This window comes from Olea europaea, chromosome 3, assembly GCF_002742605.1.
Source record: "Olea europaea var. sylvestris chromosome 3, O_europaea_v1, whole genome shotgun sequence".
Taxonomy (NCBI): Eukaryota; Viridiplantae; Streptophyta; class Magnoliopsida; order Lamiales; family Oleaceae; genus Olea; species Olea europaea.
The window spans coordinates 5046941-5068536 of NC_036239.1; the positions used below are offsets into that span (position 1 = coordinate 5046941).

The 21596-nt window shown below is 38.9% G+C and overlaps 3 protein-coding genes across 4 annotated transcripts; all 3 read left to right on the forward strand.

The window, feature by feature from the left end:
* Positions 1 to 930: 930 nt before the first annotated feature.
* LOC111383326 (ankyrin repeat-containing protein BDA1-like) lies at positions 931 to 2658 on the forward strand. 2 transcript variants are annotated; one of them, XM_023007412.1, is made up of 2 exons: positions 931 to 1637; positions 1748 to 2658. In XM_023007412.1, the coding sequence occupies exons 1-2, from the start codon at positions 1008 to 1010 to the stop codon at positions 2516 to 2518; spliced, it is 1401 nt and encodes a 466-aa protein (XP_022863180.1). In that variant the 5' UTR covers positions 931 to 1007; the 3' UTR covers positions 2519 to 2658. The 2 variants fall into 2 exon arrangements, with proteins under 2 accessions (XP_022863180.1, XP_022863188.1); XM_023007420.1 differs by having other exon boundaries at positions 932 to 1580.
* A 10249-nt stretch (positions 2659 to 12907) lies between these two features.
* On the forward strand, positions 12908 to 15632 carry LOC111377451 (ankyrin repeat-containing protein BDA1-like). Its single transcript, XM_023000549.1, has 4 exons — positions 12908 to 13459; positions 13706 to 14274; positions 14470 to 14527; positions 15345 to 15632. Exons 1-4 carry the CDS (start codon positions 12908 to 12910, stop codon positions 15630 to 15632), a joined length of 1467 nt encoding a protein of 488 aa, XP_022856317.1.
* Positions 15633 to 16740: 1108 nt separating this feature from the next.
* On the forward strand, positions 16741 to 19051 carry LOC111383337 (ankyrin repeat-containing protein BDA1-like). The gene is made up of 2 exons (XM_023007431.1): positions 16741 to 17552; positions 18092 to 19051. The coding sequence occupies exons 1-2, from the start codon at positions 16980 to 16982 to the stop codon at positions 18896 to 18898; spliced, it is 1380 nt and encodes a 459-aa protein (XP_022863199.1). The 5' UTR covers positions 16741 to 16979; the 3' UTR covers positions 18899 to 19051.
* The last annotated feature ends 2545 nt before the right edge of the window (positions 19052 to 21596 follow it).

Genomic DNA, 21596 nt, shown 5'->3' on the forward strand with positions numbered 1-21596 from the left:
GAATTAAACCACCGCTTGTGTGGGCCCCCGTCAATTCCTTTGAGTTTCGATCTTGCGACCGTACTCCCCAGGCGGAGTGTTTCACGCGTTAGCTGGCCCCTGATCCGCGTAGATCAAGGGCGGTATTTAACATAAGAATAACAGCTCGATTCGGTTCGATTCGATTAATTTGATTCGGGAGTTTTGTCCAGCCCTAGTAGCTTCACAACATGTCATCTTTTTTCCCTTATGTAATGACTAGTACAATACTCCTCATTAAACACTCATTTTCAAATATAGATCTAACTTAAAATTTTAATTTAGGGCCTGTTTGATAGAGCCATTTTCCATGAAAAAATTTCCACCCAGTTTGTGTTGTTTGATTCCCAAAATTTTTCATGGAATTACTTTTCCACTTCTCCCTCACGTGAAGCCATTTTCTTGGTTTTGAAGGAATTCCAATTCCTTGGGTTTTGGTGAGAAAATGGGTTTTCCAGGCCTTTTTTTTTTTTAGTAATGGAAACAAATTCTATTCGTAATTGTAAAAAAAAATTTCCATTTAATTGATAATTTTCATGAAAAACAAAGCCAAACGAACACCAAAACATCCAAAATTTCAATATTTTCCAGTAAAAAATGATACTAATCAAACACATTTAATTGACAATTCCTAGTAAAACAAATTCTAGGCAATTCAATTCCCTAAAATTCGTTTTCTTTACACCTAAGTTCCATTCTTTCAATTAAACGGACCCTTAATGTTCATCTTATTGGTCTTAGATTAACCGGCCATTTCCTTGCATTTTCTCAAAGTTGAATTGGTCATTTTCAAACCAACGTGTACAAGGATACACAGCCTTGTTTGACTTATTCGTTCTATCAAAATCGTTTCAAAATTGCATTCTAACTCATTTGAGATTTTTGTTATATAAGACAAGAATGGATAATAGTTTAAATTGCTAGTTTTTATTTTGACCATCCAGAAGTGGTACAACTGATCTTAGGCTCAGAAAAATTATCTGCAACCTATGGACAGAAGGCTAATTGAGGCTGCTCATAAGGGAGATGTTCATCAACTGCAAACTCTGATCAAAGACGATCCTTTCCTGATGAAGGCTGTAGCATTATCACGTGGAGAAACTCCGTTACATATTGCTTGTATGGCGGGAAACCTGAGTTTTGCGAAAGAGGTTCTAAATCTGAGTCCAGAATTCGCAAAAGAATTGAGCCACGACGGTTTCAGCCCCCTGCATATTGCTGCAGGTAATGGGGATATAGAGATCGTAAAAGAGCTCCTGATAAGAGATCGTAGTTTGTGTATGGTTAAGGGAAATGAAATGAGAATTCCCCTGCACTATGCAGTGATCAAAGGCAGGATAGAAGTCATTAAAGAACTGCTTTCAGCCAATGAAGGTAGCATAAGAAAAGCGACGGCTCGTGGTGAAAATTCTCTCCATCTGGCTGTGAAAAACAACCAATTTGAAGCCTTTAAGAGCCTGGCAGTGTACCTGAAGACCAATAATAGGGAGGATATATTTAATGAGAAGGATGCACGAGGGAACACCATCTTGCATCTTGCAGTTTCCAGAAAGCAATATGAGGCAAATACGAACAACTTATCTCTTTTTTGGCCGGATGGATTGGACGAGATATACTATGCAGTACCACAAACCAAAAAAATATGCTTTTAGCGTTCTATCTATTTTGGAGTTGTGATATCGTTAAGTCTATGCATTACACTCTGAATAAAGGTTTTTTTATTCCTCAGGTTGTTGAGTTGATGCTAGATGAGAATTTTGTCAGGAAAGGCTTGTTGGAGGTGAATTCCTTGAACAAAATGGACCGTACACCACTTGATGTATTACTATCAGAAGGGGGTGATGATGAAATTGAGGAAATGCTTTGTCTAGCTGGGGCTTCAGTGCAACAGACAACACAAACAGAGAACGGGATCGTTCCCACTCATGATCCAAATGATGAATTAAGGAGAGAAAGGCCTCGAAAGCCATATGAGAAATTGCAGGAATACTTCAAATTTGACAAAGCTAAAGAGACTCCAAGTGAAGTCCGAAGTGTATTGCTTGTGGTAGCTACATTAATCACAACTGCAACATATCAAGCTGTCCATAGTCCACCTGGTGGTGTTTGGCAGGAGGACTTTAGGCCTACGAGTAGCAGTAACACGACCACCATCAAGGACGCCACACGGTCACCAGCACATACTGCTGGAAAAGCAGTGATGGGAACACAGAATTCAGCTGCATTCGGTCTATTCCTGATTTTCAACTCAATAGGGTTTTTCACATCTGTTCAGATGATATTTTTTCTCACTTTTGGATTCCCTTTACAATTGGAATTGCGAGCCTCACTTTTCGCACTTGCAGTAACGTACGATACTTGTATGACCGAAATGGCAACCGGCAATCTATCCGTGTTATTTGTTATCATTTCCATTGCTATGCCATTACTGATAGGCATTCTGGCCAAGGTGGCCAGAGATTACTGTAAGAAACCAACATCAGCATCATGGACTGCCTAAGGAAGGATTATTCTTCAACATCAGTTTGTATGTTTTGAGCAATATAGGTTTTAAGATCCTCTTCAGCAATAAATTGTGTGTAATAATTACTCATTTATAGCTTTGATTATGTTGATATTTGAAGAATTGCACCTGCTCTTTGTTGTGTTGTGTTCCATATAATATAGTTTTTAATGTAATAAAATAAAAATTTTATAATAATTTTCTATTTTCATTCATTCAATATTCCTACATTTTTTTTAATATTGTGCGATTACTTGTGATGATAAAAGTTGTGTGCGTGTGTCAAAAAACACATTGTGATACCACTTATATTTTGAAAAATGAATAAAATTGTTCATGATCAACATATAAGGATTGACATCTTATACCGGATGTTGTAGTGTTGACTATTTATCATTTGGAGGTACGATCTGTTCTTATAATAGAATTTGTTTATGGTAACACTAGTTAGTTGGGAGTGTATTAAACGGACTACTTGTCAAATTTATTATATAGCATAATTGTACGGAGAACTAAACTCTACTTGATCACCGAATATTTCATCTTAATGATAGAAAGGAGGATTTCCATTTCAAAGGGAACTTCACATATCCCTATATTCGATGATGTTCACTTATGGTTTTGCAATCAGTTCTAAACTCAGAGGAACAAAAGGGAAAAACAAAGGAATAGCTTATCTTCTTTCATCACATGCCTTCACTTTGCCATTTGAACAGCGATGACTGCCCAGGTTGGGGAACAAGGATTGGAAGAATTGGAGATGACAGAGGGACATCAAATCTTAAAAATAGACATATTTAAGTGAAATTTCAGTGTAATAAAGCTTATCAATAGAGATGATGATGGGGACATCTCAGTCCATTTTAATTATTTTAGCAGTTTTAATTATTTTAGTTGGATTTAGGTTATTTTAATTTTATGGACTTGTGTATTGGGCTTGGCCCTAGGTTTGCAGTATTTTCTAGTATTTAAACCTATTTTACATTGTTATTTTTCAGTTGATGAATTTGATTAAATAAAAGAGTTGGCTTGCTGCCGTTTTTCCTCTCTTCCCCATCCTCTGTCTTCTTCTTCTCTTCCCTTCCCCCATCTCTTCTTGTTATACTTACTGAGTTATTCCCCTACATCAAATTGGTATCAGAGCAAACCCTGGACAGCAATTCACGCAGCATCAATACAGAACCCGTTGCTGCAGACAAAACAAAACTTGTTGTAGAACCCAGTCCCTCCCGCTACATACAACCAACTTACCGGTATTACAGCCAAACAATTGAAACAAAGGCCTTTTCAGTTCACACCCCACCACCACAACCGGCTGAAGCTGAAACAACCAGCCTCGCCGCCGCCTCGGACGCCATCGCAACTACCTTTTCTCGGCCGCGGCTCCGCTATTTCTTTACCTGAAATCCTGGCGCAGAAGATAGGAAAATCCATCCGCCATCCCAATTGCACCATCAAGTCAGGCAAATCAGACAAATCCGCCATCCTGCAACTTTACAAAATCAGACAAATCGCTCCACATCGACCACCGCTTGAAGCACACTGTCGCCAACAGCCGCCAGCAAACTACCGGCTGTTCCAGTACTAGCCGTCCAAGCCCATCTTCGTTGAGACGTTCTTCGTCGGCCAGTCAAGTCGCTGACCTTTGCAGCGTTGTTATGAATTATGGGTTTGGGCTGGGTTATTAGTTATCAATTGGGATTGGGTTAATTGATTTAATAATTAAGTGGGTTGGGTTATTTGTATTGCTTGGGCTTTGGCTTGTTTAAGGTTTTGAGTGTGATTTAGGTCCAAATTTGTGAAATGGGCTCATTTATTATTTTGTTGTTCTGATTTTGTATTATTTAAAAAAAAGAGTCAAAAAAAGAAAAAGAAGAGTTAAATAAAAAAAAAAAAAAAAAAAAGAATCGAGAATTTTTGGTATTTCCTTACATTTTTTATAGGTACATTATTTCCTCAACGAATACGAAATTTTCTGTCTTGGCATCTCAGCGCTTAACAGTTCAAAAAGTGGAGGCATTCAACGCTAGGACGACTCGAGCCAACTGAACTCAGGGAGTCTCTGATCCTACTCATTTTAGTGACACTGTTACTGTATTTTAGAACTGCATCAATAATTCTTTGTGTTGCTAATATTTTAACAATTTAGTCTTAATCTATTGGATTGAAATTCACGAGCCGACCCCATTGTTCACTCGTTTACCCCACGTGACTAGACCTAGCATTTGTACCTTTGATTTTTATTTTATTGGCATTAGTAGTATTAGCTTGCGATCGGGCTATACGTAATCCCTATGATAGAATAAAATAATAATAATAATAACAATGGATAAATTTCAATCACCTAGCTTGTGTTACCGTGTATGCAATTGCGTAGTGGTCGCGTTACTGCCTCTAGCTCTAGTACCGTTGCCATGGACCCTTTCCACATTGAAGCTATCACCCGACAGTTGGCACAATTACAAAATCAATTAACGGCTGTCCAAACTGAGTTAGCCGCTACGCGCGAGGAGAATAGAGCCCTAACCGCTAGGGTAAACACTCTTGACCCGACCCAATACTCAACTGAGGCTGAAAATTCTGACGCTTCCATTAATAGACCTCATCGTCGTCCACAAGGTGGTCGACACCATGCTAGACATGATCGTAGGGAAGGAAATCAAGCTCGTGGGCGCGAGCGGGAATATCACCGTCATGGTACACTGTCCCCCCCTCGCCACGAGGAGCGCCTCTTTCGAAATATTAAGTTGGATGCCCCTACATTTGATGGTCGTCTAGATCCTAGTGTATTCAATCAATGGGTTAGGGATATGGATCGCTTCTTTGCCTCGTATGGGGTCCCTGAAGATCGAAGGGTACAATTTGCCAGTTTGAAATTGACTGGCACTGCTCAACTATTTTGGGAAAGCGTTGAGGACCTCCTAGAGAGGCGCCATGCTCCCCCTGTTGGGAGTTGGAATGAAATGAAGCGTCGCCTTGAAGAAAAATATTTACCTCAATCTTACAGGGGCAACTTACTGGATCAATGGAACGCACTGACACAAGGCAGTCGACCTGTGACCGAATATGTTGCTCAGTTTGACGAGTTTCGAATGAGATGTCAGGTCGTTGAGGACGAAGTCATGACTTTGAGTAGGATGATCTTAGACGTGAGCTTGTTCTTAGAGGTGTCACCACTCTTGACCACGCCTACTCTTTCGTTCGGGATTAGGAGTTAGTGACTAGGACACCGTACAGAAGTCGTAGTGACTCCCGCACCGCAACCTCTTCTGCATCCGCTCCATCCCCTAAGTCTATTCTAGGACCTCCTCCTTCTAATCCTACCCCTATATCGGATAGTAAAGGTAGAGGTTCTGAGGTTTCAAGAACGTCCTCTCGTTTGCAATGCTTCAACTGTAAGGGTTTTGGTCACATTGCTTCTAAGTGTCCTAGCTGAGCCCTAGTTTTGGAAGAGCGTGAAGGTATAGTTGACGAGCCACTAGAGGATCAGGTGTATAAGCTTAAGTTAGAAGAGTTTGATGACTTGGAGGATAGTGAAGATACCTTCTTGGGTTGTATCCAGGCTAATCCCCTTATCCCACATACACCTAGGGTCGGTGTCGTCCGTTGTACTCTTACCCAGCCGAGGGATGCCGATGATTGGCGCCGTCATGCCATCTTCCACACTTACATCAAGATTAATAATAAGGGCTGTAAAGTTATAGTGGATAGTGACAGCTGCATTAATGCGGTTTCGATGGCCACTGTATCCCGTCTAGGGTTGAAGTCTGTTCCTCACCCTCAGCCATACAGCGTCTCTTGGGTTGATACCTCCTCCATAGCTGTCAAGGAGCGTTGTTTGGTCCCTATCCAGTTTCTCAAGTATGAGGACCATATATGGTGTGACGTCATTTCAATGGACGTCGGGCGCATCATCTTGGGACGACCTTGGTTATTTGACCTAGATGTCACCATCTACGGTCGATCCAATTCCTGCTCTTTTGTTTTTAATGGAAAGAAGATTTACCTTAACCCACTGTCTCCGAAACCTGTTGGCCCACTGGAAACGAAGAAAAGTGTGGAACGAAAAGGATTGCATATCATTAGTCCTACGGAGTTTGAGCGTACACTTGTTGGTGACTCAGTTGTCTTCGCTTTGGTGGTCATGGAGGTCCCATCACACTCCGCAATAGAGAGCCCTGTTGAAGTCCTATCGGTCCTCCAAGAGTTTCGAGACGTCTTTCCAGAAGACCTCCCTGATCATCTACCTCCACTGAGGGATATTCAACATGCCATAGACTTCGTTCCAGGGGCATCCCTCCCAAATTTGTCTCATTATAGGATGAATCCTACCGAGCACGCTGAACTTCAAAGGCAAGTGGATGATCTCCTTCACAAGGGATTCATTCGTGAGAGTTTAAGCCCGTGTGCGGTCCCCGCCCTATTGACGCCCAAAAAGGATGGCTCTTGGCGAATGTGTGTGGATAGTCGCGCGATCAATAGGATCACGGTGAAGTATCGTTTTCCAATTCCTAGACTTGACGATATGTTAGATATGATGGTTGGTGTCACAATCTTTTCGAAGATTGATCTGAAGAGTGGATACCATCAAATTCGAATTCGCCCAGGGGATGAGTGGAAGACCACGTTTAAGACGAAAGATGGTCTTTATGAATGGCTAGTCATGCCTTTTGGGCTGAGCAATGCGCCAAGTACCTTTATGCGAGTAATGACACAAACTCTCCAACCTTTTATGGGCAAGTTTCTTGTTGTCTACTTTGATGATATCCTTATCTATAGTAAGACTAAGGAGCAACACCTTGACCACCTCACGCAAGTTTGCTCTACCCTTCGTGCAACTAATCTACATGCGAATGTCAAGAAGTGCTCTTTCTTCACCGACACAGTTGTTTTTCTGGGATTCATTGTCTCTTCGACAGGGGTATCCGCTGACCCTGCTAAGGTTCAGGCGATTATTGACTGGCCTGAGCCTAAAGTTATCCATGACGTTAGAAGCTTTCACGGTTTAGCTACGTTCTACCTCGCTTTATTAAGGGGTTTAACACTATTATGGCGCCTATTACGGAGTGCATGAAGAAAGGGGAGTTTCATTGGACACGAGAGGCGGCTAAGGCCTTTCAGTTAGTCAAGAAGCGAATGACGGAGGCCCCTGTCATGCGTCTTCCCGATTTTTCCAAAGTCTTTGAAGTTGAATGTGACGCCTCCGGGGTAGGTATAGGCGGAGTCTTAAGTCAGGATCGTCACCCTGTTGCCTATTTCAGTGAAAAGTTAAATGAGGCCAAACAGCGGTACTCAACTTATGATAAGGAACTATATGCAGTGGTCCAGGCTTTGCGCTATTGGCGCCACTATTTGTTACCCCAGGAATTTGTCCTTTATTCAGATCACGAGGCCCTCCGTTACCTCAACTCCCAGAAAAGATTAAGTTCTAGGCATGGTCGTTGGGTCGAATATTTACAGGCCTATTCATTTGTTTTAAAACATAAGAAGGGCGTAGAGAACCAAGCAGCTGATGCGTTAAGTCGTCGTGTCTCCCTTTTGTCAATCATGAGTGTCAAGGTCATCGGTTTTGAAAGACTTAAGGAGGATTACGAGGTGTGTCCCGATTTTAAAGATATCTTTCTCAATTTACAAAGAGGACAATCAAGAGCCACAGATGGCTTCCGACTTGAGGAGGGTTATCTCTTTAGAGCCAACAAATTATGCATCCCTCGAACTTCAGTGCGAGATTTCATCGTGTGGGAAATTCATACGGGAGGTTTAGCCGGTCATTTTGGACATGATAAGACCATAGAGGAAGTTGAACGTCAATTCTATTGGCCTAGCTTGAAGAAAGACGTGGATAAGATTGTTAGTACTTGTAACACTTGTCAATTGAGTAAGCAGAAGAAGCAGAACATAGGTCTATACACCCCTCTCCCTGTCCCTAATTGTCCTTGGCACGATATTAGTATGGATTTTGTGTTAGGACTTCCACGCACCCCTAAGAAGCATGACTCCATTTTTGTGGTTGTCGATCGCTTCTCAAAGATGGCTCATTTTATCCCCTGTAGCAAGACGTCGGTTACGTCCAAGGTTGCCCTGTTATTCTTTAATGAAATTGTCAAATTGTATGGGCTTCCCAAGACCATCGTGTCTGATAGGGACGTTCGTTTCACTAGCCATTTTTGGAGAACTTTGTGGCACAAGATGGGTACCAAATTGGAATTTTCTACGGCTTACCATCCTCAGACTGACGGTCAAACTGAAGTAGTTAATCGAAATCTTGGTAACCTATTACGTTGTCTGGTCCGAGAAAACCTTCGAAATTGGGATTTGATCCTTCCTGTAGCTCCAATTGCGTACAATAGCTCTGTAAATCGTTCACTAGGTATGAGTCCATTTGAAGCCGTTCATGGGTACAAGCCTAGGAAACCGTTAGATTTCATCCCTATGTCCCCACAGGCTAGAGTGTCAGTATCAGCCGAAGCATTTGCACAACATCTTCGTGACTTGCATATTGAGATCAACAAACAACTTGAAGCTAGTAATGCAAAATATAAACTCCAAGCTGATTTACACAAACGACATATTGAGTTTAACATTGAGGATTATGTTATGGTTCGCATTAGGCCAGAGCGGCGTCTACATGGACCCGCCTCTAAATTGCAAGCTCGTAGTGCTGGTCCTTTTAAAATTTTAAAGCAGATTGGTCCAAATGCATATATTGTTGACATTCCACCACACCTTGGTTACCACTCTACTTTCAATGTTGAGGACCTTGTAGCTTATAAAGGTCATTTCATTCCCTCAGATGATCCTCTGTCATCTCCTATTGTGGACCTTGACCCTGATTCTTTGACCCCTTCTAACCCACTACCACCTCTCACAGCACACACAGAAAAAATTGATGCTATTTTAGATGAAGAAACTATGTTCACTAATGATGGAGAGGTTCAGCGCTTCCTTGTTCGTTGGGTTGGTCGACCAGATTGTGACTGTGCATGGATCTCCAGGGAGACACTACAGCAATTGGACCCAGATTTATTAGAGTTTTATCAGAGTCAGCAGGATCTTCATTGGCCCAGATCGCCTCCCGTCCACCCGAGGGAGGACACCAGGTTCAGACCGCCACTGACGCATTTCTACAGACGCCGGAAGAAGCTTGCCCAGCCACTCAGCCTATGATTGGGAGATTGACGGATGCCTATGGTGATATAGCCACTCGACAGGGTCGAGTTTTCTCTCCCACCCCGGAAGAATTGATGAGGACATCCCAGTCCATTTTAATTATTTTAGCAGTTTTAATTATTTTAGTTGGATTTAGGTTATTTTAATTTTATGGACTTGTGTATTGGGCTTGACCCTAGGTTTGCAGTATTTTCTAGTATTTAAACCTATTTTATATTGTTATTTTTCAGTTGATGAATTTGATTAAATAAAAGAGTTGGTTTGCAGCCGTTTTTCCTCTCTTCCCCCGCCTCTGTCTTCTTCTTCTCTTCCCTTCCCGCATCTCTTCTTGTTATACTTACTGAGTTATTCCCCTACATCAGATGATCAATTAATTCCATTATTTACTTTAGTAGAATGTTGAAATAGTTTATATATGATAAGTAGAAACAAATCACTCGACATCTAGTCATAGATCTTAACTAAAACAGAATGGTACATCATTTATGCAGGGGAAGAATTTGACAGAATACCTGATACTTCTAATGAATTGGACTAATAAAATAAATGCAGTGAGTCTGATTGAATGTATGATTTTTTCCCATCATTTACACACATTTATATAGATAAATTGGAGTATTGGGAAATCCTTCGCCCTTTTTGGAGAAAAAATTCGAACTTTTTTCTACATAATTTTTGAGCCTTGCATCCAGAAGGGAATGTAAATATGTCCTTCTTACATGGTGACGGTAGGAAGATTTTAAATACCGCAAGTTTGACTAAACTAAATAAGATTACATAGTTGATTACGATATTTCAACAATCTTGAATAAAAAAAATACTGTGAATCAATGTAAAAGATATGACTGTACTGAATGCTTCTGGCTTACTCAATGACAATCTTAAACAAGTTATCTCTCGCAAACTAGTCTCCAACAATTTTCACCTCTACTGGGCATTGAATTCTCAAGATATATTTATCATAGTGTCTCATCCTTGGATTTTCTGCACAAATTACTTTGTCAACAAGATAAAAGGACCTGTGATCTCAGACATTTTTTTTGTATTAACCTAGGCATTTCCAAAATAAGCATTCCCAAATTATCATGCACACTAAAGCAAAGAATTTGGAATATTCAATGTAGTGATTAAACCATCCAAATGTATTGCAATTGATATAAGGCTGCAAAACCGCAAAACTATCTAAGCTTTTATTTTATCTTAAAAGCCTGTGAGAGCGAGTTTATTGTAGAGAAGTAAAACAATAAATAAAAATGGAAGAAACCACATTCCTCGTGTTTTCTGCAGAATTTTTTTATTTTTTTATTATTATTATTTTTTTTTGGGTATAATCTTCCTATCCACGAAGTCCCTTATTTTACTCTGCAGGTTGACCATCAAACTTGTATACACTGCATAAAAAGTATACCACCACAGATGGCATTTTCACATTCGTGAAATTTGATGATCTACTTATTTCTTTGGTTTCACATTAAATAAAATTGAGAGATGGTACATAGTAATAAACGTTCTTCAACCATATGGCAAGAGATGTATCTTTATTGAAGCCTTCTTGTTTACACAGTGACAATCTTCCACCTCTACTGGGTATTTGAATTCATAAATACATATATTATAAATCAATAATCTAATCCTTTTGACTTTCTTCACAAATTATAAATCAACATGATGTAAGGATCAATGGTCTAAGGCAGCAGATTTTAGTCAAATGAGTTATTGTTTCCATCGTTACTATTGTCTTTAGGTTAGTAAGGTTGAGAAAAAAAATCATATTGTTGATATGTTGACAAAAAGGTCATATTAACGAAATTTGGACTCTATTTATCCATGTTTTCGTATTCTACATTTTAGAAAATAAAAGATCCGACACTTAGACACGTACCGGTAGTCGAGTTCGAGCATCATAGCAATGCATAAGACAGTATTATGTCTAACTTTACTTTCTTCTTTAATCCTATTTATTACATCTAGTCTACTATGCCATATATTTATTGATGTTTTTGTCTTGACTTATTATATTGCAGTCTATGTATTATTATTTCTCTGTATAATCCGAATACAAATTCCTTAACAGGTAGTTGAGTTGGTGCTGGATGAAAATTTTGTTAACAAGGGAAAGTTGGAGCTGAATTCCTTGAACAAAAGGGGTCTTACACAACTTGATGTATTACTATCAGAAGGGGGGTGATCTGGAAATTGAACATATGCTTAGGTTAGCTGAGGCTTCAGGAGTTGAAGAAATGAACCCAGACCAACAGGCAACGCAAATAGAAAACAGGACTATTAACTGCAGGAGAGGGAGGCCACCAAAGCCCTCTAAAAAATTGCAGGAATACTTCAAAAGTCATACTTGAAAGACATGGAGACCTTGACAGAAGTCGTACTCGAAAGAAGATTTGGAGACCTTGACAAAAGTCGTACTTGAAAGACTGTCCACTGTCCATTTGGGTGAAAATGGGTTTATTCAATTAAACTGAGATCACTAGATTACCTTAGAGTTTGTCAACTTGCACTTGAAAATTGATGGGGACATTAGATTAATTATCACGAGACATCTACTTCTTTGGACAAAATGACCACTACATACTTCTTTTGAAAAAACTTCCCAACTCATAGCCTTTTCAACGACTGAATAATTTCATTTGGAAAAACTTCCCAACCTCATAGCTTTTTCAACACTAAATTCATAATTGCTGATTTATTTTGATTTGAAATGTCATTTATCTAACACTCAATTCTAACATCAACTTTTTGTGAGTTTAATATTCTTTTATTAATCAATGGGTAACATCAATTTAATTGATCAAAATTCTTGTGAGTTGAGATCTTGAGGACGAGCGAAGTAGAAAACACAAATTCGTGTTTCACCCTGAAAAATGGGTTGAATGACTGCTTAAGTATTTTTTCCTGTTAAACGGTAATAAATATAAGCTCGGAGTTTAACCCTGATTAAACATTGACATTTGTGTATTGGTTCACAAGACCATTGAAAAATATAAATTAAGTTACTGAGATTGATTAGAAGGGTAAACAATCATATCTATATCTATATATATATATATATTGGAGCTTTCTAACTCCTTTGAGATTTTTGTTAAATAAGACAAGAATGGATAATAAGACAAGAATTGACAAAAGTTTAAATTGCTAGTTTTTATTTGGACCATCCAGAAATGGTACAACTGATCTTAGGCTCAGAAAAATTATCTGCAACCTATGGATAGAAGGCTAATTGAGGCTGCTCATAAGGGAGATGTTCATCAACTGCAAAATCTGATCAAAGACGATCCTTTCCTGATGAAGGCTGTAGCATTATCAAGTGGAGAAACTCTGTTACATATTGCTTGTATGGCCGGAAACCTGAGTTTTGCAAAAGAGGTTCTAAATCTGAGTAAAGAATTTGCAAGAGAATTGAGCCATGACGGTTTCAGCCCCCTGCATATTGCTGCAGCTAATGGGGATATAGAGATTGTAAAAGAGATCCTGAGAACAGATCGTAGTTTGTGTATGGTTAAGGGAAAGGAAAGAAGAATTCCCCTACACTATGCAGTGATCAAAGGCAGAATACAAGTCATTAAAGAACTGCTTTCAGGCTGTGAAGATAGCATAAGAGAAGTGACGGCTCGTGGTGAAACTTCTCTCCATCTGGCTGTGAAAAACAACCAATTTGAAGCCTTTAAGAGCCTGGCAGTGTACCTGAAGACCAATAATAGGGAGGATATATTGAATAAGAAGGATGCACGAGGGAACACCATCTTGCATCTTGCAGTCTCCAGAAAGCAATACGACGCAAATACCAACATCTTATCTCTTTTTTGGCAGGATGGATTGGAAGAGATATACTATGCATTACCACAAACCAGATAAATATGCTTTTAGCGTTCTATCTATTTTAGAGTTGTGATATCGTTGAGTCTATGCATTACACTCTGAATAAAGTTCCTCTCTCTCTCTCTCTCTCTCTCTCTGGTTGTTGAGTTGATGCTGGATGAGAATTGTGTTAGGAAAGGCTAGTTGGAGGTGAATTCCTTGAATAAAAGGGGCCTTACACCACTTGATGTATTACTATCAGAAGGGGGTGATGTTGAAATTGAGGAAATGCTTCGTCTAGCTGGGGCTTCAGTGCAACAGACAACACAAATAGAGAACAGGATCGTTCCCACTCATGATCCAAATGATGAATTAAGGAGAGAAAGGCCTCGAAAGCCATATAAGAAATTGCAGGACTACTTCAAATTTGACAAAGCTAAAGAGACTCCAAGTGAAGTCCGAAGTACATTGCTTGTGGTAGCTATATTAATCACAACTGCAACATATCAAGCCGTCCTTAGTCCACCTGGTGGTGTTTGGCAGCAGGACGACTTTAGGTCTATAAGTAACAGGAACACGACCACCATCAATGACGCCACACGGCCACCAGAACATACTGCTGGAAAGGCAGTAATGGGATCACAGAATTCAGTTTCATTCGGTCTATTCCTGATTTTCAACTCAATCGGGTTTTTCACATCTGTTCAGATGATACTTTTTCTCACTTTTGGATTCCCTTTACAATTGGAATTGCGAGTCTCACTTTTGGCACTGTCAGTAACGTACGATACTTGTATGAGCGAATTGGCAACTGGCAATCTATCCCTGCTATTTGTTATCATTTCCATCTCTATGCCATTACTGATAGGCATTCTGGCCAAGGTGGCCAGAGATTACCGTAAAACTACATCGCAGACTGCCTAAGGAAGGATTATTCTTCTAAATCTTTTTATATTTAATCTTTTCAGTTTGTATGTGTTGATCAATATTGTTTTTAAGATCCTATCCAGCAAAAAATTGTGTGTAGTAATTAATAACTTAGAGCTTTGATTCTGTTGATATTTGAAGAATTACACCTGCTCTTTGTTGTGTAGTGGTTCCATATAGAATAGTTTTTAATGTAATAAAATAACAATTTTATGATTTTTTTTATTTTCATTCATTTAATATTCCTACCTGTTATATAATATTGTGCACGCGACTTGTTATGATAAAAGTTGGGTGCTTGTGTCAAAAAGCACATTGTGACACCACTTATATTTTGATAAATGAATAAAATTGTTCACGACCAACGTATTAGGATTGATATCTTGTACCGGATGTTGTAGTGCTGACTATTTATCGTTTGGATGTAAGATTTGTCCTTATCATAGAATCTGTTTATGGTAACACTACTTAGTTTGAAGTGTATTAAACGGACTACTTGTCAAATTTAATTATATAGCATAATTGTACAGAGGATTAAACTCTACTTGATCACCGGATATTTCATCTTAATCATAGACAAGATTGTGTAAATATTTTTGTGAGTTTAAATTTTTATTTTTTATTTTGTCTATGGGTGACAATAGTATAATTGATCAAATAACTTGTGAGTTGGAATTTTTGAGAACGAGCGAAATAGAAAACACGAATTCGTGTCGGGAATCATTATGCTAAATAATTTGTCGAATGACTGCTTAAGTAAATCCTCCGGCAGACATTTTTTATAACAATGCTCCTTGAAATCAAACTGGTGGTGTAAGACATTTGATTGGACCAGCGTAGGTATTTGGATTAGCTGCAGCTGCAGCAATTTTCGGGTCTCATGCTACTTTACTGCATTTATGTTCATGTTCACCAGCTCTTTAGGCCTCACTGCATCACTGTGCATCATAATTTATCTCACAGGAGGATTTCCATTTCAAGGGAACTTCTCATATCCCTATACTCGATGATGTTCACTTGTGGTTTTGCGATCAATTCTACACTCAAAAGAACAAAAGCCAGAAACGAAGCAACAGCTTATTTTCTTTTAACATTTGCCATCACTTTGCCATTTGCACAGCAATGGCTGCCCGGTGGGGGAAAAAAGCTTGGAAGAATTGGAGACGACAGAGGGACATCAAATCTTAAAAGTAGACATATTTAAGTGAAATTTTCCATGTAATAAAGCTTATCGATACAGATGATCAATTACTTCCATTATTTACTTTAGGAGTTGAAATACATGCAGTGATTCTGATTAAATGTGATTTTTTTCCCATCATTTACACACATTTATGTAGATAAGTTGAAGTGTTGGGAAATCCTTTGCCCTTTTCGAAACAAAATTTTGAACTTTTTTCTGAATAATTTTTTAGTACTGCATCCGGAAGGGAATGTAAATGTGTCTTTCTTACATGTTGAGAGTAGGACGATTTTAAATACCAAAAGTTTGACTAAACTAATAAGATTACACAGTTGATTTTGATATTTCAACAATTTTGAACAAAAAAATAATGTGAATCAATGTAAAAGAGATTACTATACTGAATGCTTCTCCGGCTTACTCAATGGCAATCTTAAACAAGTTATCTCTCGCAAACTAGTCTCCAACAATTGTCACCTCTACTGGGCATTGAATTCTCAAGATATATTTATCATAGTGTCTCATCCTTGGATTTTCTGCACAAATTACTTTGTCAACATGATAAAAGGATCTGTGATCTCTGACATTTTTTTTGTATTAACCTAGGCATTTCCAAAATAAGCATTCCCAAATTATCATACACACTAAAGCAAAGAATTTGGAATATTCAATGTAGTGATTAAACCATCCAAAAGTATTGCAATTGATACAAGGCTGCAAAACCGCAAAACTATCTGAGCTTTTATTTATCTTAAAAGCCTGTGAGAGCGAGTTTATTGTTGAGAAGTAAAACAATAAATAAAAATTGAAGAAACCTACATTTCTCACGTTCTCAGCAGATTTTTATTTTATTTTATTTATTTATTTTTTAAACTTTTTTGTACAATCATCCCATCCACGAAGTCCCTTATTTTACTTAAACAGAATGCGCTGCAGGTTGACCATCAAACTTATATACACTGCATATAAAGTATACCAACACAGATGGCATTTTCACATTCGTGAAATGTGATGATCTAATTATTTCTTGGGTTTCACATTAAATAAAATAAAGAGAAGGTACATAATAATAAACATTCTTCAACCATAGGGCAAGAGATGTATCTATATTAAAGCCTTCTTGTTTACACAGTGACAATCTTCCACCTCTACTTTGTATTTGAATTCATAAATACATATATTATAATCAATAATTCAATCCTTTTGACTTTCTTCGCCAATTATAAATCAACATGATGAAAGCTTCAATGATCTCAGACAATATTCTATTCTCATTAGAGTTGAATTTGGGAAGTTGGAAGTATCGATAAGACCATCCAAAATTGGCTCAATATATTGATCTAAGGCAGCAGATTTCTCTCCACAACAATGGATAGAAGGTTGATTGAGGCTGCTCAGAAGGGAGATGTTCATCAACTGCTTAGTCTGGTCAAAGATGATCCCTTCCTGCTTAAGGCTGTTGCATTATTAGGTGGAGAAACTCCATTACATATTGCTTGCATGGGAGGCAACCTTAATTTTGTCAATGAGCTCCTAAATCTGAGGCCGGAATTCACAAAAGATTTGAGCAATGAAGGTTTCAGTCCCTTGCATATTGCCGCAGCTAATGGGGATTTAGATATTGTAAAGGAGCTTTTGAAAATAGATTATAATTTGTGTTTGGTAAAGGGAAAAGAGAGAAGAATTCCCCTCCATTATGCAGTGATCAACGGCAGAACGCATGTGATTGGAGAACTGCTTTCAGCCTGTGAAGATAGCATAAGAGAAGTGACGGCTCGCCGTGAAACTTCTCTCCATCTGGCTGTGAAAAACAACAAATTTGAAGCCCTTAAGAGCCTGGCAGTGTACCTGAAGACCTATGATAAGGAGTATATACTGAATGAGAAGGATGCACAAGGGAACACCATCTTGCATCTTGCAGTCTCCAGAAAGCAATACGAGGCAAGTATGTTACCATTTGAGACACGTGTTGTACATGGCAGCTGTGATGTTCGGACTCTTCGAAATCGTTGGAGTACCTGTGTCGACACGGGGACACAACAATTTATGCAAGTGTTTATATCTTCCAAATGTTACACAATTTTCCTGATTTTCGTCATATGAGTTATTGTTTCCATTGATACTAATGATTTTAGGTTAATCAGGTTGACAAAAAAACCATACTGTTGAGAGGTTAACAAGGTTGATAAAAAAGTTATATCAACGAAATTTGGACTCCTTTTAGCCATGATCCAGTATCCTACATTTTAAAAAATAAAAGATCTGACACTTAAATATGTACTTGTACCCGAGTTCAAGAATCATAGCATAGCATAGGACAGTATTGTGTCAAAACTTTAACTTTTCTTTCTTCTTTAATCCTATTTAGTACCGTCTAATCTAATATGCCAAATATTTATTGATGTTTTTGTCTTGACTTATATATTGCAGTCTATTTATTGTTATTTCTCTGTATAATCTGAACATAAATTCCTTATCAGGTCGTTGAGTTGTTGCTGGATGAAAATTTTGTTAACAAGGGAAAGTTGGAGCTGAATTCCTTAAACAAAAGGGGTCTTACACCACTTGATGTATTGCTATCAGAAGGGGGTGATCGTGAAATTGAACAAATGCTTAGGCTAGCTGGGGCTTCAGGAGTTGAAAACATGAACCTAGACCAACAGGCAATGCAAACAGAAAACAGGACTACTGCCACTCAGGATGCATCAGCACATGGATTGAGGAGAGAGAGGCCTCCAAAGCCCTCTAAAAAATTGAAGGACTACTTCAAATATGACAAAACTAAAGACTCTCCAAGCAAAGTCAGAAATACATTGCTTGTTGTGGCTGTATTAATTGCAACTGCAACGTATCAAGCCGTGCTTAGTCCACCTGGCGGTGTTTGGCAGGACGACTTTTGGCCTACCAGTAACACGACCGCCATCAATGATGCCACAAATCCACCAGCACACACTGCTGGAAAGGCGGTGATGGGCACGAAGAATACAGTTTCATTCGGTCTATTCTTGCTTTTTAACTCAATCGGGTTTTTTATGTCTGTTCACATGCTATATTTTCTCACTGTTAATTTCCCTTTACAATTGGAATTGCAAGTCTCACTTTGTGCACTCATTGCAACGTATGACACGTGTATGGGTGCCATCGCACCGAATGGTATACTCTCTCTGTCCTTTGTTATCCTTTCCGCAGTTATGCCGTTCCTGATGATGATTCTGACCAAGGTGGCCAGAGACTACCCCCTTAGGAGACGAAGATGTACGGACCCAAGCACAAGTGCAACTGCTTAAAAAGGATATTATTGTTCTGTGTCTCGTAGCAGTTGAAGCCTTTTTCTAAAATCTCAAACTGAGGATAATGCTCAGCCATGTTTACTCATCTGATTTTGTATATATATTAAAGTTATAATCTTGATGTAATGCAAGATTGCAAAAGATTATTTACTTCTTCTCTCGTAAATTTCTCATCTAGTTGCTCAGCGAATCCACGGTTCATATAAAAACATTGATCTTAAAAGCCTGTGACTGAGTTTACCGTTAAGAAATTATACATATGTTTCGCGCGGGTAGTCGCTAACAATTAAAAAGGGATCAGACGATTACGTAAGGAACAAACCTCTTGAGACAAAGTCCCAAAAAGAGGTGTTTTATTGACGATGATTTACAATTGGAACTAAACAGAATGCCTCCAAGGGGCGCAAGCACACGAGTACTGAAAAAAATGTTTAAAATTAAGAAATTGAAATTACATATTCTCTGTTTGAGAGTGTTTGATTCGGGTTTTTTTTCTCTATGTTTTCTCTTCCTTTTATATTCCCTTGATGATTTTTTCGTGACAAATCGCTTGGAAACTGCTTGACTGCTTTATAACTACCCACTTTCTTTATAGTGGCTAACTTGTCGTGGAACTGCTGTCTCTAATTGTTGTCACTACTCTTTGTCTTTCAACCGCCTTCAATTGGGTTCCTTGAATCGTGGAATGTGATAAGGTTACTCAATAACCGCTTCAATAACTGTATTTCTGGATAACCATAACATTTTATGTTTGCTAAAATCTTGGGCTATTCGAAGGTATGGGTGAGAACAGGGTCATCGCTCTGGGCGACTGTAAGACACTCCATTCGCTCAAATCTTGGACAATCTTGCAAGTTTGGGCGATGATGTTACTGTGTTCGTGGGCTTCCACTGCATTCATTAATAACTCTGTCTGGGCTTTTATCCTGAATTGCCTAATTGGGCTTTTATTCCTTGGACTATTCGATTTGGGCTGCACTTTTAGTGTGTCAACAATTACCCCCCAATATGGCAGAATTAATACTAATTATTAATCTTTGCCATATTCATTTTGTATTTTCCAGCAATATTTGAAATTCCCAACAATTTCAATCATTATTTCCTTCTACAATCTGAAAAAGTACAACGTTACAAACCCTTATAAATCAAAAGAACACGCTATTTCATTGCACCACTCGACCACGTCTATATTTCGTGCTTCTTCCTTGCAATTTTACTGTTCATCTTCTTGCTTCTCTGCTACGTTTCCCAGGCAAACCTTGTCAAAACTGTACTTTGTTTCCAATGACGACTTCAAAAACTCAATTTGATGATTCCTTTAGTTTCGAAGATTTTCAGGAACTCCTTACTACGCCATATGTAAATCCAAACTTCCTTACACAAGTTAGTGCTAACCTCAATGAATTCTACTTGGGTCCATCATTCGATAATGTCGAAGCCGTCGAACAAGTGGCGGGGGCCAGCTGTTCCCTTGCACTCAAGACCCTCCGTTCTTGAACTCTTTGCCGCTGAGACCGATTCGCAAAAAGGTATTCGCACTTGGCCTAAATCTGATGTTATTTTCCGTAGATGGCATGCTCGTCTTGTGGGCCATGGTCCTACTAAGGCAATTTTTGATCGTGCTAGGATTTCTGATTTATTAGAAATCGCTCTTCAACCCCCAATTTTTGACCCAGTGCTTTTTCCTATTGCTTTAAGTTTTTGGTCTTTTGAATATAATAAATTTGTTTTCCCTCTTGGTTCAATGTCTATTACTTTAAGGGATGTTGGGGCCCTAATAAATCTTCCACCTTTGGGCGATACCATTTTCCCTGGTATTTTGATTTCCGGTGTCGCCCCGAAATTTGACAAGAAACTCACTGAGTCCTATTCAAGCCTGCAAAGCTCTTATAATCACTCAAGCGCTGAACCTTCCCATACTGAGCATGTGGCTTTCCTTCAGATTTGGCTTTGTAAATATATTCTTTGCGTGCCAAGTATGAAATCTTCCACGAGCTACTTACCCATAGCGCATGAATTGACGCGTAGTAGACCTTTGAACTTATGTTCTTTCTTTCTAGCCGCCCTTTATAGAGGCATGGCTTCCCTTCAGTTTCAACTGAAGAATGGTGCATCTCCCACTGGCAGTGGCCCCCTTTGGTTTACTCAGTTGTGGTTGAGAGCATATTTTCCACCACTTGGTGCTCCATCCATTTCCAATCGTTCGGCTAGCTGCTATGGGTTAGCCATTGATCCACTGACCCCTGTACATATGTCCAGTAGAGACATTTTTTTCATTCTTTTATTCATTAAATTCGATTCCTTCTTTCTTTCATTTTCCTGCTCATTTGACCTCAGATTATGTGCAACTTCCATCCACCCTAGACAGTGCGAGTGCCTCTCTGCTTGTTTGGGTTCAATTTTTGATTGGGAGGGAATTATTCCACGATAACTTAACTGAAACCAATGCGAAAGTTGGGGTTTAAATATATGCTCCCTAATTTTTTGCTCGCCAACTTGGTTTTGGCCAAACTTGGCCTGTCCCTCTTTGTTACTCTAAAAATTTGACAGACCGCTTTCACACCATTAATAGGCCAGAGGCACAAGCTATAGATGCTCGTAACCTTCTTTTGACGAGCAAGTTTTCATTAGCCCCCTTCAATTCTAGTCGTGTCATCCATCCCCTTTTTGAACAACTTCGGCCATCAGTGAAGCG